Genomic DNA, 17,679 nt, shown 5'->3' on the forward strand with positions numbered 1-17,679 from the left:
TTACAATGAACCTAAAAGGCGTCCTAAAATGGTCATTTTCCCATCAATCATTAAACCCAAAGGTGATTTCTTTTAAGTGTTTAATTAGCTACATCTTCAACAAACTTCTTGATTTGCCAGTTAAATAAAAAAGTCAAACAGGTGCGGCGCTAAAAAAAACATTATTGAGACAGAACTGGCAAGAGACGAGGGACATGTTTGACTAAAGACAATATTCCAGATGAAAAGAGAGCATTTAATGGGCTTCTAGGGACAAAAAGAGGGGAGAACACTAACTTGGTTTGAGTCAGAGGAGACCCTCCATCTCCCTCATGAAGGCTTCATACACCTGGTCCTTGGTCTTCATGCTGGGCGGGGCCACAGCCCCGATTTGAGCGGGGTGAGACATGCCCTTGGCGGCGGACATCTGTTTCAAGCCGTGACCGTCGTCGCCCCTCCGGCCCCCTTTCTCCAGGGGCCCCAGCGCTGGCCCCGGCATGGGGCCGCTCCTATCCCTGCGCACTCTGAGGGCGGTGGGTACGAAGCGTGTGACCTCCGCTTTGGGATTGGTGATCTGCGGTTTGGCGGAGATGGTGGCCCCGACGCCGCCCCCCACGGAAGTGATGTTGGCTCTTTTCTCGATGGTGGCCGCGTGGAGGTGGCTGGCGGCGGCGGTGCCCGGGGGCGGGGGCATCTGCATGTGACTGGAGCGCATGGAGGGAGGCGGCATGCTGCTCTGGGAGCCATCTTGGCTCGACCCTTTCTGCCGCTGGACTATGCTGGGAGGGGCACTCAGCACGTTGGCGCTGGGAGGGGGTGGGAAGAGAGTGTGAGGCGGCGCCATGGGACGGGGGGGTCCTCCTGCTCTCGGGGGAGGGGGAGGGATACCTGTAAGAAGAAGCAGGACACTTTGATTTTACGTTGGGGGGGAAAACTTTCAATGAGACTCTGATCGTGCGGTTTAGCGGAACTAGTATATAACCGTGATACTAATGAATCATATTCGTTACTATACCGCATCTAAAAAGTACCTCCATTTACTTACTTGATCGGTTCTTGAACAGGGTCGTGAATAGAAGTTTGTATATTGAATCAAATTTCTCCATAAGAAAGAACATAAACACAAATAATGGGTTCCAGCCTCGGCAAAAGTCCGTATTTCCGTAAAACCGTGTACACTTTGAACAAATGCTAAAAAAAATTCTTTAAAATTGAAATAAATAAAACGCGAAAAAATACAAAAAATCATAGAAATAAATACATTTTTCTAAATAATTAAAAAAACGCTATACAGTACTGTATATCAAACAAATGTAGAAAGGGGTTAGGATTATGTATAGCGTATTTATATTATTCACATGTGAATAATGCTGTATAATAGACTGTATTTATTTTATTCACATGTGAATAATGCTGTATAATAGACTGTATTTATATTATTCACATGTGAATAATGCTGTAAAATAGACTATTTATATTATTCACATGTGAATATTGCTGTATAATAGACTGTATTTATATTATTCACATGTGAATAACGTAAATACAGTCTACTATACAGCATTATTCACGTGTGAATAATGCTGTATAGTAGACTGTATTTACGTTTTTCACATGTGAATAATGCTATATCATAGACTATATTTATATAATTCACACGTGAATAACACTGTATAATACTGTATTTATATTATTCACATGTGAATAATGCTGTATAATAGACTGTATTTATATTATTCACATGTGAATAATGCTGTATAATAGACTGTATTTACGTTATTAACATGTGAATAATGCTGTATAATAGACTGTATTTACGTTATTCACATGTGAATAATGCTGTATAATAGACTGTATTTACGTTATTCACATGTGAATAATGCTGTATAATAGACTGTATTTATATTATTCACATGTGAATAATGCTGTATAATAGACTGTATTTATATTATTCACATGTGAATAATGCTGTATAATATACTATTTATATTATTCACATGTGAATAATGCTGTATAATAGGGCGTGGCGCAGTGGGAGAGTGGCCGTGCGCAACCCGAGGGTCACTGGTTCAAATCCCACCTAGAACCAACCTCGTCACGTCCGTTGTGTCCTGAGCAAGACACTTCACCCTTGCTCCTGATGGGTGCTGGTTGGCGCCTTGCATGGCAGCTCCCTCCATCAGTGTGTGAATGTGTGTGTGAATGGGTAAATGTGGAAGTAGTGTCAAAGCGCTTTGAGTACCTTGAAGGTAGAAAAGCGCTATACAAGTACAACCCATTTATTTATTTATTATATTATTGACATGTGAATAACGCTGTATAATAGACTGTATTTATATTATTCCCATGTAAATAATGCTGTATAATAGACTGTATTTATATTATTCACATGTGAATAATGCTGTATAATAGACTGTATTTATATTATTCACATGTGAATAATGCTGTATAATACACTGTATTTACGTTATTCACATGTGAATAACGCTGTATAATAGACTGCATTTATATTATTCACGTGAATAATGCTGTATAATAGACTGTATTTATATTATTCACATGTGAATAATGCTGTATAATAGACTGTATTTATGTTATTCACACGTGAATAACGCTGCATAATAGACTGCATTTATATTATTCACGTGAATAATGCTGTGTAATAGACTGTATTTATATTATTCACATGTGAATAATGCTGTATAATAGACTGTATTTATATTATTCACATGTGAATAATGCTGTATAGTAGACTGTATTTACGTTATTCACATGTGAATAATGCTGTGTAATAGACTATATTTATATAATTCACACGTGAATAACGCTGTATAATAGACTATATTTATATTATTCACATGTGAATAATGCTGTATAATAGACTGTATTTATATTATTCACATGTGAATAATGCTGTTTAATAGACTGTATTTATATTATTCACATGTGAATAATGCTGTATAATATACTATTTATATTATTCACATGTGAATAATGCTGTATAATAGACTGTATTTATATTATTCACATGTGAATAATGGTGTATAATAGACTGTATTTATATTATTCACATGTGAAAAATGCTGTTTAATAGACTGTATTTATATTATTCACATGTGAATAATGCTGTATAATATACTATTTATATTATTCACATGTGAATAATGCTGTATAATAGACTGTATTTATATTATTCACATGTGAATAATGGTGTATAATAGACTGTATTTATATTATTCACATGTGAAAAATGCTGTTTAATAGACTGTATTTATATTATTCACATGTGAATAATGCTGTATAATATACTATTTATATTATTCACATGTGAATAATGCTGTATAATAGACTGTATTTATATTATTCACATGTGAATAATGCTGTATAATAGACTATATTTATATAATTCACACATGAATAACGCTGTATAATAGACTGTATTCATGTTATTCACATGTGAATAAAAGTGAAGTGAATTATATTTACATAGCGCTTTTCTTTAGTGACTCAAAGCACTTTACATAGTGAAACCCAATATCTAAGTTACATTTTTAAAGCAGTGTGGGTGGCACTGGGAGCAGGTGGGTAAAGTGTCTTGCCCAATGGCACAACAGCAGCGACAAGGATGGCAGAGGCGGGGATTGAACCTGCACCCCTCAAGTTGCTGGCACGGCCGCTCTACCAACCGAGCTATACCGCTCCATTCTGTATTATAGACTGTATTTATATTATTCAGATGTAAAAAATACCCAAGTGTTTATTGTCTAGTGTGAGCGAACTGTGGTGCTGAATTTCCCCCAGGGATCAATAAAGTACTTTCTATTGTATTCTATTAACTTTCTATTCAATAAAGCCAAAACAAGAGAAGCTTACCAGGTGGTCCTGGGGGCGGAAGTCTGGGAGGGGGTCCACGTGGTGGGGGGCCTGGTGGAAGGCCAGGTGGGGGACCGGGCGGTGGACCAGGCGGACGACCTGGTGGAGGTCCAGGGGGCAGAAGACGAGGTATCGGGCCCCTCATGCCAGGTATAACCGGAGGCCTCAAGAACGGAGGAGCTCCTTAAGGATAGGTACAACATGAATGAGGTTTAAGGATAAAGCTCATCATGTTGACTAAGATTCTCAGCTAACCTGGCGGAGGGCCTGGAGGCGGACCGGATGGTGGACCTGGAGGCCTCATTGGCGGAGCAGGTGGAGGACCCATAGGTGGAGGCCCTGTCATCGGGGGACCTTGCAAGGGTGGTGGACCTTGCTTTTTGGCTGGCCCACTGGCAACAAGCGGATCACCTGGTGGGCCCTTGTCTTCATCGTCCGAATCCTCAGATTCATCCGTGCACTCTTCCTCCACCTCTTCTTCTTCGTCATCCTCAGGGATGGACTGACCTGAATGCAGAAAACAACGTGTCAAATTCGAGAACATGCCCTGAATACAAGGAGGGTGCAAAAGCAGTGAAGTTGTCAGGTTGTGTAAATGGTAAATAAAAAGAGAATACAACAACTCCTTTTCAACTTATTGTCAATTGAATACACTGCAAAGACAAGATATTTCATCTTCACACTTGTTTTTTGCAAATATTAGCTCATTTGGAATTTGATGCCTGCAACATGTTTGAAAAAAGCTGGCACAAGTGGCAAAAAAGAGTGAGAAAGTTGAGGACTGCTCATCAAAGACTTATTTGGAACATGCCACTGGTGAACAGGCTAATTGGGAACAGGTGGGTGCCATGATTGGCTATAAAAGCAGCTTCCATGAAATGCTCACTCATTCACAAACAAGGACGGGGTGAGGGTCACCACTTTGTCAACAAATGCCTGTGCAAATTGTTGAAGAACAACATTTCTCAAGCAGCCATTGCAAAGAATTTAGGGATTTCACCATCTACGCTCCGTAATATCATCAAAAGGTTCAGAGAATGAGAGGAATCACTGCACGTTAGCAATGATATTACGCACCTTGGATCCCTCAGGCGCTATTGCATCAAACAGCCACATCAGTGTGTGAAGGATATCACCACATGGGCTCAGGAACACTTCAGAAAAGCACTGTCAGTAACTACAGTTGGTCGTTACACCTGTAAGTGCAAGTTAAAACTCTACAATGCAATGTCAAAGCCATTTATCAACAACACCCAGAAACGTTTCGCTGGGGCAGAGCTCGAGCTCATCTAAGATGGACTGATGCAAAGTGGAAAAGTGTTCTGTGGTCTGACGAGTCCACATTTGAAATTGTTTTTGTAAACTGTGGATGTGTTGTGTCCTCCGGACCAAAGAGGAAAAAAAACATCCATACTGTTGCATGTGTGAGTGGAGGTGAGTAAACCTCAAAATTCTTCAAATAAATTGTATTTTAATGAAAACAAATGCATTGGGGACACTGCACACTCTATTTCAAAGCCAGAAAATTGGGAAAAAAAAGCCATTTAATTTGACAATATTTTACGGAAAGTCAAAGTAATATAACACAAAAAAATAGCAGTGTTGACATTTTTCTTTACAAAATTCAAATGTACTGTATAAACAAAGAAAGGCTTGAAGATTCAACTTTCCTTAGAATTATTAACTATAATTTAGTTGCATGTTTCACGTCTGTGGTACATGGAGTCCACCAACTGCAATACCGGTCAACAGGTATTGCAGCCCAGGACAATTGTACTACGTTCCACAACTCCTCTGCCTTTTTGGGTTTTGCCTGATGAACAGCATTTTTTATGTCAGCCCACAAGTTTTCAACGGGATTAGTCCGGGGATTGTGCTGGCCACTCCATTACTTGAATTCTGCTTGTCTGGAACCATGATTGAGCTGGCTTGCTGGTGTGTTTGGGGTCATTGTCTTGTTGAAACACCTGTTTCAAGGGCATTTCCTTTTCAGCACATGGCAACATGACTTCTTCCAGTATTCTGATGCACTCAAACTGATCCATGATCCCTGGTATGCGATAAATAGGACCAACAGCCTAGCAGGAGAAACATCCCCATATAATGATGCTTGCAACACCACGCTTCACCGTCTTCGCTGTGTACTGGGGCTTGAATTCAGTGTTTGCAGGACGTCTGACAAACTGTCTGTGGCCCTTGGACCCAAAAAGAACAATTTTACTCTCATCAGTCCACAAATATTACGCCATTTCTTTCTACGCCAGTCAATGTGTTCTTTGGCAAATTGTAACCACTTCAGCACACATTGTTTTTTAAAGGGGAACATTATCGCCAGACCTATGTAAGCGTCAATATATACCTTGATGTTGCAGAAAAAAGACCATATGTTTTTTTAACCGATTTCCGAACTCTAAAAGGTTGAAATTTGGCGATTTAAACGCCTTTCAATTGATAGCCTGTCAGAGCGATGACTTTTGAACCGTGATGTCACAACGTGAAAAGATCCGCCATTTTGTCAATCTCATTACACGCACCAAGTCGAATCAGCTCTGTTATTTTCCATTTTTTTTCGACTGTTTTCCCGTACCTTGGAGACATCATGCCTCGTCGGTGTGTTGTCGGAGGGTGTAACAACACGAACAGAGACGGATTCAAGTTGCAACAGTGGCCAAAAGATGCGAAAGTGGCAAGAAATTGGACGAAGTTTGTTCAAAATACAAGGGTGTGGGGAAAGCCGACGAAATGGTCCCTCGTTTGTTCCGCACACTTTACCGACGACAGCTATGCTACGACAGAGATGGCAAGAATGTGTGGATATCCTGCGACACTCAAAGCAGATGCATTTCCAACGATAAAGTCAAATAAATCTGCAAAATTGGAAAATAGACCACCACTGAATCTGCCGGAGTGCGTGAGCTATTCGGGGACAACGGAGCACGGCAGACGAGCAAGGTAAACCCCCTGGATGTCTTGGCTCACACCGCTTCTACCGTCCCTTATGCCACCGAAGATTAACAAGAGATGGACCTCGAGATTATCGACCCTAGCTTCCCTGGCAGGCTGACATCAACTCCAAAACTGGACAGATCAGCTTTCAGGAAAAGAGAGCGGATGAGGGTATGTCTACAGAATATATTAATTGATGAAAATTATATTCATTACTCGCGGTTTTACGTAAATTCTTATACATAAACTGTGTTTACCAATAATTTAGCTTAGAAAGCCTTTTTTTTCAATCATTCGAGTACATTTGGGTAGTCTTGTGTAATGCTGTATTTTGTGTCTAATGTGATAAGAGACAATGGAAAATAAAGTCAACCCGATAATCGTACATTGCGGATATCACCCAGAGCCCAGTTTTCAACACCAGATCATCTCACAAAAATGTGCAGAAAACCGAAGCAAACAAATTACAAAGAATGTAAACCTAGATCATAGTTGTTAGTTTCCTTTAATGCCAAACAAACACATACCAATCGTTGGTTAGAAGGCAATCGCCGAATTCGTCCTTGCTTCCTCCCGTATCGCTGTCTGTAGTGTCGTTTTTGTCGGTTTCGCTTGTATACGGTTCAAGGCGATATTGCTCAATAGCTTCAGTTTCTTCTTCAATTTGGTTTTCGCTACCAGCCTCCACACTCCAACCATCCGTTTCAATACATGCGTAATCTGTTGAATCGCTTACGCCGCTGAAATCCGAGTCTGAATCCGAGCTACTATCGCTATAACTTTCTGCGCTATCCGCCATGTTTGTTTCTGGTGGTTTCACGCTGTGACGTCACAGGATAATTGACGGGTGGATGGTGAAAATCAGGCACTTTGAAGCCGTTTTTCGGGGTATTGCGTGATGGGTAAAATTTCGAGAAAAACTTCGAAAAATAAAATAAGCGACTGGGAACTGATTTTTATTGGTTTTAACCCTTCACAAATTGTGATAACGTTCCCCTTTCACAATGGGACTTTGCGGGGGCTTCTTGCTGGTAGATTGGCTTCACAGAGACGTGATCTGATGGTTGCAGTACTCACAGGCCATCTTAGATCTTCTTTGATGCTCCTGGAGCTGATCATTGGCTGAGGCTTTGCCATTTTGGTTATTCTCCCATCCATTCCAATCGTCCCTTTTCTTTTTCTTCCTCGCCGTTTTTGGTTTTGGTTGCCATTTTAAAGTGTTTGATATCATTTTAGCTGAACAGCCTATCATTTTCTGCACTTCTTTATAGGTTTTCCCCTCTTTAACAACAAATTGCAAAAGATTCAGCAACACAGATGTCCAAAATACTGTGTAATTATGCCGTTAAAGCAGACGACTTTTAGCTGTGTGTGTGTGCAGCGCTCATATTCATAACAGCCCATGACGTCACGCGTACACGTCATTATTACGCGACGCTTTCAAGAAAAAAGTCCCGGGAAATTTAAAATTGCAATTTAGTAAACTAAAAAGGCCGTATTGGCATGTGTTGCAATGTTAATATTTCATCAATGATATATAAACTATCAGACTGCGTGGTGGGTAGTAGTGGCTTTCAGTAGGCCTTTAACATCATTTTCCCACATAATCAATGACCTCACTAATTGAACTACGCACTGCTATTTTTTGAACACGCCCCTTTCAGGAAATGATTCAGTTTCACAGAATCAGCAGCATGCATGTCATGCCTGTTGGGTCTGTTCTGTTGGTTTTCTGTACCTTTACTAAACAATCTAGAAACTTACTTGCAGTGTCGAAGTTGAAATTCTAACAAAAACAGTGATTTATATTGCTAGTGATGTGGGAATGCTATTATTTTGAACACAACTGTACATACAGATTTTGGAGCAACATATGTTGCCATCCAAGCAACGTTATCATGGACGCCCCTGCTTATTTCAGCAAGACAATGCCAAGCCAGGTGTTACAACAGCGTGGCTTAATGGTAAAAGAGTGTGGGTACTAGACTGGCCTGCCTGTAGTCCAGACATTGAAAATGTGTGAAGGCTAAAATATGAGAGGGGAGACTGTTGAACAACTTAAGCTGTACATCAAGCTAGAATGGGAAAGAATTCCACTTCAAAAATGTGTCTCCTCAGTTCCCAAACCTTTACTGACTGTTGTTAAAAGGAAAGGCCATGTAACACACTGGTAAAAATGACTTTTTTGCCATGTGTTGCTGCCATTACATTTCAAGTTCAAGATTATTTGCAAAAAATAACAAAGTTTGTCAGTGTGAAGATGAAATATCTTGTCTTTGCAGTCTATTCAATTGAACATAAGTTGAAAAGGATTTGTTGTGTTCTCTTTTTAGTTACCATTAACACAACATGACAACTTCACTGCTTTTGGGGTTTAGTATGTTTGAGGACAGTACTCACCTGCCATCTTTAACATCATGGCCTGCAGAGGTGTGATGACCTTGGTCTTCTTCACCAGCCTCTTTTTCTTTTGCTTTCCATCTGAGGGCATGTCAGCGAAACGCACACTGCGGCCTGAAGGACAGGAGACAACTTAGTGTGTTGGTGGCAGGACACACATGACAATGTCACCCGGAAGAAAAATGACAAAAATTATGCTTACACCTTTGGCTACTTTTCCACAGTAGCTAGACCGGTGAAAACTACACTATATTGCCTAAAGTATTCGGCCACCCATCCAAATTATGAGAATCAGGTGTCCTAAACACTGGTGTATCAAATCAAGCATTTAGGCATAGAGACTGTTTCTACAAACATTTGTGAAAGAATGGGCCGCCCTCAGTGATTACCAGCGTGGAACTGTCATAGAATGCCACCTGTGCAACAAATACAATCGTGAAATACTCCAAAGTCAACTTTATTATAAGAAAAGTAAAGAGTTTGGGAACAACAGCAACTCAGCCACTGAGTGGTAGGCCACATAAACTGACAGAGAGGTTCAGGGTCAGCATAGTGCAAAGACTTTCTGCACAGTCAGTTGCTACAGAGCTCCAAACTTCATGTGACCTTTCAATTAGCCCACGTACAGTACACAGAGATCTTCATGGAATGGCTTTCCATGGCCAAGCAGCTGCATCCAAGCCATACATCATCAAGTCAAATGCAAGGCGTGGGATGCAGTGATGTAAAGCCCGTCCACTGGACTTTAGAGCAGTGGAGACGCATTGTGCTGAGTGTGAAATTTGGTGGTGGAGGAATTATGGTGTGGGGTTATTTTTCAGGAGTTGGGCTTGGTCTTTTAGTTCCAGGATAGCAAAACATTTTGGACAATTCCATTGGATGGCACTTCAAGTTCATATGTGAGTGAAGGCAGGTAGCCAAATACATTTGGCAATATAGTGTATGTCTTATATTTCACATAGGGCTGGGCAATGAAAGGATATCAATATGTATTGTGATAGAAACAAAAATGATATAAATAAAAAATGTGTTTGATCATTTTTTTGTTGTTTTACGGCGAAGGTCTCGCGGTTGATTCTTTACATGGCGTGCCAAGAGAAAGTACATGTAAGTGCTGCAGATAGCGAGGAAATTGTGAATAAAAGTATGTTAGGGGTTATTTTTTCCAATAAAATGGGCAAGCTCTCGCTTTTCTTTTTAATCCTCAGCCGTTCCCTATATGAGTATACGGAAACAACAAGTAGGAACTAAAGTGCAGGACTGCAGGGTTTCGCACACATTCATTTATTTGTTGCGGCCCGCCACGAAAGAATTACGGCCGCCACAAATTAAAAAAAAATTCTTTTGACTCGCTCGACCGCTCATAAAAGCAATGGGACTCTGTCTGTGAATGGAGCTTATAGTTACATATTATATCCATCCATCCATCCATTTTTGACCGCTTATTCCCTTTTGGGTTCGCGGGGGGCGCTGGCGCCTATCTCAGCTACAATCGAAAATATGTAAATATTATATAAATATGTATATAAATATGTAAATAAAGTGTTGTAATTATATTCCAACTCCGCGTTCTTCTTGGTCATCGCCGCTGCCACCCATCCCCCCATCGGGAACCTTTTTGGCTGAGAGAGCCATGAAAGCCAAATATTTTAAAATATATTTCCGTGAGAGCCATATAATATTCTTTAATACTGAATACAACTAAACGCATGCATTTTTAGGTAAGACCAACATTTTTTGTGTATAATAGGTCACTTATTCTTTTTAATAACATGTTTATTCTGAAGCTAACCAATAATAAATACAATTATGCTTCCCATTAATGCGACTTCTTAAACAGGTGCGGTAGAAAACGATGGATGCATGAGAATGTTTTATAAATTGAACATTATTTTTAACAATGTGATTACCAGCGTAATTTTTAATTATCGTGTTAAGCAATGTCAGCTAAGATTTATCTGAGAGCCAGATGCAGTCATCAAAAGAGCCACAAGTTCCCTACCCCTGGTATATATGATATAGACATAATATATAAGTATATATAATATACTGTACATATGTTATATTTTATATCGCTATAGTTAGTCTATTTATACTTGCATTGTCCTTTCCATCATTGTAACTGAGCTACTGTACTGTGTGGAACAATTTCCCTTGTGGAGCATTAAAGTTTTCTATGTCTAAGTCTATTTTTATGTTTAAAATATAAAAATGGCAAATTGAATCGCAATATAAGAGGAAAAAAATCTCAATTGGGTTTTTTTTCACGATTGTGCAGCCTTAATATAAACACACTTCTCTTACATGCTTCCTCTTTTTACGGCCACCTTGCCACAGAGGATTTTGGGACATGTAGTTCATTTTCAGACCCGCAAATGCAAAAGCGCCGGAAAAAAAATTACACTAGCCAAATTTCCGTTTGATACTGTGGTATCTACGATACCGGTATGTCCCCACTAGTGTTGTAACGATGCCAATATTTTGATACCGGTGCTAAAGTTGTTTCAGTACTTTTCTAAATCAAGGGGACCACAAAAAAATTGCATTATTGGCTTTATTTTAACAAGAAATGTTAGGGTACATTTAACATATGTTTATTATTGTAATTTAGTCCTCTAATAAAAGAGTGAACATACTAAACAACTTGTCTTTTAGTAGTAAGTAAACAAAGAAAGACTCCTAATTAGTCTGCAGTAACATATTGTGTCATTTATACACCTATTATTTTGTACACATTATGAGGGACAATCTGTAAAAAAATATTATTAATCTACTTGTTCATTTACTGTTAATATCTGCTTATTTTCTGTTTGAACATGTTCTATCTACACTTCTGTTAAAATGTAATAATTACATATTCTTCACTTCTTTGATACTTGACATTAGTTTTGGATGATACCACACATTTAGGTATCGATCTGATACCAAGTAGTTACAGGATCATACATTGGTCATATTCAAAGTGCTCATGTGTCAAGGGACGTATTTCCTGACTTTATAAACATAACATATATTTTAAAGAAGGGAAACATGATTTTGTGACGATAAAAAATATTGATGTAATCATAGTAGAATTGACTCGAGATGTGCCTTTACTTGATATCAATACAGTGGATGTTAGGTATCCATCCACCGATGGCGTTCGTTTGCCGTTGAGCTATTGTATCCTCCTACTGTGTGTAGTGAAGCATGTTTAGCTATTCCTCGTCCTCCAGTGATAATGGTCCTTGAAAGAAACTTGCTTTATTTGTCACCATGGAGACCAGGATTAGTGATTTAGAAGTAGCTCAAACACTGCCGACTGGGGCAGGACATTAGCCGCTAACTTTTTACAGCAAAATGCGTCCATTCTCCCTTTTCTGTCTCCACACTGTGTCTGCTTGTAAGTACTCTGTGATTGTGTGCCGCCGAACATCCTCCTCTGCTCGTAAACCAGCAATGTCATTACGTGACATCTACGCGGGGGCGGTGGGGTGCGGGACCAATACGTTTCAGAGATGGTATTGTACCGAAAATAATTATCGCGGTACTATACTAATACCGGTATATCATATAACCCTAGTCCCCACTGCATATTGAAGGAAGCCGTCAAAAGGCGGGTAAAATGTGAAATACTTACTCCCCCTTTCACCTCTGTCCTCATCTTTCTCATCGTGCCTGTCACCTCCCTTCCGTGGGTCACCGTCGGCATCCCGCTCCTCATCGCTGTCCTCCTCAGACTCGCTGTCGTCGTCGTCCATTTCGTCCCGGTCGCTCTCGCTGCCGCTGTCTTGCTCGGTCGACACCTTGTCCAAACCGGGAATTGAGGGTTCTGTTTAGGCAAAAATAGAAAATAAGCAGTCTTGTTGGTGTTATTATTATTATTATTATTATTTATCCGTATTGCAGCTTTCCCACTGATGAAGGGACAGGTCGGAGTCGTACCCATTTCTGTGCCATAAGGCCGATGTGAAGGAATGCCATACAGTGCCAAGATCTGTGGTGGCGGGGGGCCGGGTGGCGGTCCAGGTGGTTTCTTCCCGGGAGGTAAACGTGGCACAGGTGGCAGTATTGGCATGTACGGGCCAGATAGAGGTCCTTTCCTAAAAGACATGCAAATACAGCAATATTAGTCACGTGGTTCCGAGTAGGACTGCACAACTAATTCCATTTTAATCAGGATTACAATTAAATGAGGGTGATCGACGGCCATATTAACATTTAAAAGCAAACTGGAGCAGTAGCAACCAACCACCAGGGGAAGAATGAAATACAGTGGACATGTATGGCCGACCCCGTTTAAGGCCATCCCCTCAATAGGATAGGATAGGACTTTATTTTCATTGCAACAAGTACAACAAAACTATGTTTTCAGCACAAACCCATTAAAAATGAGACAAATAGTGTACAGGGTTACAGATCAGGAACGCTGATGGGTCGCCACGAGGCGCTCCGTTAAAGGTGGGAAAAAAGTAAAACGCTGGGGAAAAAGATGAGTAAAAAAAATACAATCTGGACTGGGCTCCTAAGGGGGCCTAGTCTGGAGTGGGAAAAAAACCCTCCATGCCATGCACACACAAACATATCACATTTAATGTAATACGGTGTTGGTTGTTGGGGGCCTGGAGGTTGACTGCTGCTATGAAGCGCTGCCAGCCGTCCATCACTCCAAAGGTGGTGAAGGTGTGCGGTGGGGGAGGGAAGGGGTGTATATGCCCATTGTCTTGAGTGTGTTGATGTAGTGTCCATAGGCCTGGGGCCGTTCTGCAAGCAAGCAAAAGATCGACTCCAGGTGTCGTTGAGTAGGGAGCAAGGTAGGGCTGGGCGATGTCTCCGTGCGATATAGAAAATTACTTTATTGTGATATTTGAGTACACGGTCTCATGCAGTTGCTTTCAGTTGCGGGCATTACCTCGCTCTTTCTTGTCTCTCCTTCTCACAGACAGCAGGCGCACATTCTTACATACGTCACTTACTGTGACGTCTTACGTAACATACGTATACGCCCTCGCGGAGCAGAGAGGTAGCAGCATGGGTAACGTTAGCTGTGATGCTAGCGCAGCTGTGAGAGTGGTAATATGAGAGAAAGAAGGTGCGAATCTGGTAACAAATGAAGAATTAAATCCCAAGAAAAACAGCATCGTCTGTCGGTGGTTTGGTTTCAAGTGGGAATATGTCGAATAGACAACTTTAATTTGTCAAGTGTGGGGCACAAGTGTTGCTACAAAAAGTATCATTATTGCTAATATGTAGCATCATTTGAAATGTCACCTGCTAGAGAATGAAGAGTGCTTACTCCGCATAACAACATCTCCATTCGGTGCCACACGCCCACACCATCAAAATGCTGAGGCAACCCTTTCCAGATCAACAACCGTATGAAAAAAAATGTGATTTTTTTTTTGTTGTTGTTGTGATTTCCTTCTCTGCATGAAAGTTTAAATGAATGCAGTATGAAGAATGTTTTAATGCAGACACATAGAATCATCATACTGCTGTGATTATATGCATCAAGTGTTAATTCAAGGCTAAGGCAAAATATCGAGATATATATGGTGTATCGCGATACGGCCTAATAATATTGCAATATTAAAAAAAGGCCATATCGCCCAGCCCTAGAGGGGGGTCAAAGGCATCCATCGTCTGGGTTGTTTTCAGAACTGCCTGCTCCTGTTGTTGCAGCGTCAAGGCCATTCGAGGGAGTCAAATCGTAGATTCAGATTTTGGCTGTACAATGGCTTGTCTGTTCTATTCGTCCATGCTAGCTCCATATCCAATTTTTCCCTTTGAACCAACTTTTCCATGATGTGATCCATCTTGCGATTCTTTTCAGAAATCGCCCCAGTCTGTGATCCCACAGCCCGGCCCAAACCTTCCATTGCGACGAACAGCCTTTGGGCCACTTGAGTTGCTGCCATCGTCTTACGAATTTGACGATACACCAGAGCAATGCCCAGCCCAATCAGCAGGTACCCCGCGATCACGGTTCCAAATAGGTACAGGTCTTCCATGTCCTCGATGGAAAGGACTGAAAGTCACATGATTCTCAATTCATCCCAGGAATCTCTCACGTACACCACAACAATGGTTCCATCAGGGCAGCCAGGCTCCCCAGAACCTCTTTTCCTCGTCGAAAAGATTTTGTCAATTGAGCCGAGAGTCCAGCTGATCGTTTCCTTGTCTCATGTTTAGATTTGGAGGACAGCGCAAAGAAAGAGGCTTCAAAAAGTGTAGAGAAGAAGGGAGCTGAAAAAAATGTGACCGCCCTCACCAGAGGCAAGACAGCAAAATGATTGGTCAAAAGGCACTCACGTGACGACAGCGCGCCATGTTTGCTACCTACTATAGGGCGACATGTTTGCTACCTACCAGCTGATAGGTGTTTGCGGCACTTCATCGTTAGTTTTTCCCCGTGTAAGACGTGCAGCATGGGGCTGCTCCATCCATCTGAACTGACGTTAGGGCCAAGGCTGGGGAATGTGGACCGAAACTGATACCGCTGTATTTTTAGTTTGAGTAATGGTATCAAATAGGGTTGTACGGTACACCGGTACTAGTATAGTATCGCAGTACTACTGAATCAGAAAAAGTTCTATACTCTGTTTGAAAAGTAACGGTTTGCCTTTTTTTTTTTTTTTTACAAGCATGACGGCGGGTCGTCGTCACGTGGTGACATTTCTGGTTTTAGAACCAGGAGGAGCATGTTGGGCAGCGCACACACACAGAGTACTTACAAGCAGACAGTGTGTAGACAGAAAAGGGAGAATAGACGCATTTTGGTGTAAAAAGTCAAGATAAAGGTGAAGTTATAACACTGAAACACTCTCAGGAAGAGCTGCTTTAACACATGGCTAGCTTGTCTGCAATGTTTTAGTTCATTCTAAATCACTAATAATCGCCTTCATGGCGAAAAATTAAGTACGTTTCTTACAAGTGATAATGTATCACTGGAGGACAAGGAATAGCTAAACATGCTTCACTACACAGCATAGGAGGATACAATAGCTCAATGTAAATGTAAACAAAAGCCATGGGTGGATCTACACCTAAAATCCACTGTAATGATACCAAGTACAGGAGTGTATCTAGTCGATACTACTATGATTACATCAATTATTTTTATCGTCACAAAATATTTTTTCTTTTAAATTCATATTATATTCATAAACTCAGGAAATAGGTCCCTGGACACATGAAAACTTAAAATATGACCAATGTATGATCCTGTAACTACTTGGTATCGGATCGATACCTACATTTGTACTAATGTAAAGTATCAAACAAGAGAAGAATAAGTGATTATTACATTTTAACAGAAGTGTAGATAGAATATGTTCAAACTGGAAATAAGTAGATATTAACAGGAAATGAACAAGTAGATTAACAATCCATTTTTGCAGTTTGTCCGTTTCTCAAAGAAAAATGCCCTATACTTGCGTTGTTTAAGGCTGTCGAAACCGTGCAAATTGCGAATAGGATGAACGTTTCTTTAGAGTTCCTCGAGAGGTAATCAAGAAAGGCGAAACAGTGCGAAATTTAATTTCAAAAAATGAGAAAAGTGGCACACACTCTAGTACAAGGGAGCAGAGTGGAAGAACAAGCGGGTTTGCAGTGATCCTTTCGTTAAAGGTTTGTTTGATACATTTATAATTTTAATTGTATTTTTCTGTTTAAGTATTATCACAATATTGATAGTATTTTATCTTGTTTTGGAGTTCTTCAAACGCATTTCTGCTGCAAAAGTTTTGTACACCACCAACTCGTGAGTCAAATTAAAGTAATCAAATGTGAGTCAAATCAAAAAGAGCTAAGTTTTAACCATAGTTAGCTATCGTGAAAGAATCTTTCAGCACGTACACAATGTTGACATCAATAGTTATATTTTGATAAACAATCATAAATGAATCTTTCAGCACGTACACAATGTTGACATCTATAGTTATATTTTGATAAACAATAATAAATGAATCTTTCAGCACGTGCACAATGTTATCTATAGTTATACTTTGACAAACAATCATAAATTAATCTTTCAGCACATACACAATGTTGACATCTATAGTTATATTTTGATAAACAATCAAACGAATATTTCAGCGGGTACACAATGTTGACAGCTATAGTTATATTTTGATAAAGAATAAATGAATCTTTCAGCATGTGCACAATGTTGACATCTATAGTTATATTTGATAAACAATCATAAATTAATCAATCAGCGCATACAAAATGTTGACATCTATAATTATATTTTGATAAACAATAATAAATGAATCTTTCAGCACGTGCACAATGTTATCTATAGTTATACTTTGACAAACAATCATAAATGAATCTTTCAGCACATACACAATGTTGACATCTATAGTTATATTTTGATAAACAATCAAACGAATATTTCAGCAAGTACACAATGTTGACATCTATAGTTATATTTTGATAAAGAATCATACATGAATCTTTCAGCACGTACACAATGTTGACATCTATAGTTATATTTTG

General features: G+C 40.0%; 1 protein-coding gene across 1 annotated transcript in view; it reads right to left on the bottom strand.

Moving 5' to 3' along the window:
• Positions 1 to 63: 63 nt before the first annotated feature.
• LOC133541171 (WW domain-binding protein 11) overlaps positions 64 to 17,679 on the bottom strand; it is a 33,806-nt gene continuing 16,190 nt past the window's right edge. Inside the window, exons 7-12 of the mRNA XM_061884299.1 lie at positions 13,123 to 13,280; positions 12,818 to 13,009; positions 9,199 to 9,312; positions 4,108 to 4,359; positions 3,853 to 4,035; positions 64 to 867 (exon numbers count right to left, since the gene is read on the bottom strand). Of these exons, the coding sequence (XP_061740283.1) occupies positions 287 to 867; positions 3,853 to 4,035; positions 4,108 to 4,359; positions 9,199 to 9,312; positions 12,818 to 13,009; positions 13,123 to 13,280 (1,480 nt within the window). The 3' untranslated portion in view covers positions 64 to 286. The remainder of the gene's footprint in view (positions 868 to 3,852; positions 4,036 to 4,107; positions 4,360 to 9,198; positions 9,313 to 12,817; positions 13,010 to 13,122; positions 13,281 to 17,679) is intronic.

This window comes from Nerophis ophidion, linkage group LG23 (assembly GCF_033978795.1).
Source record: "Nerophis ophidion isolate RoL-2023_Sa linkage group LG23, RoL_Noph_v1.0, whole genome shotgun sequence".
In the NCBI taxonomy this organism is placed as follows: Eukaryota; Metazoa; Chordata; class Actinopteri; order Syngnathiformes; family Syngnathidae; genus Nerophis; species Nerophis ophidion.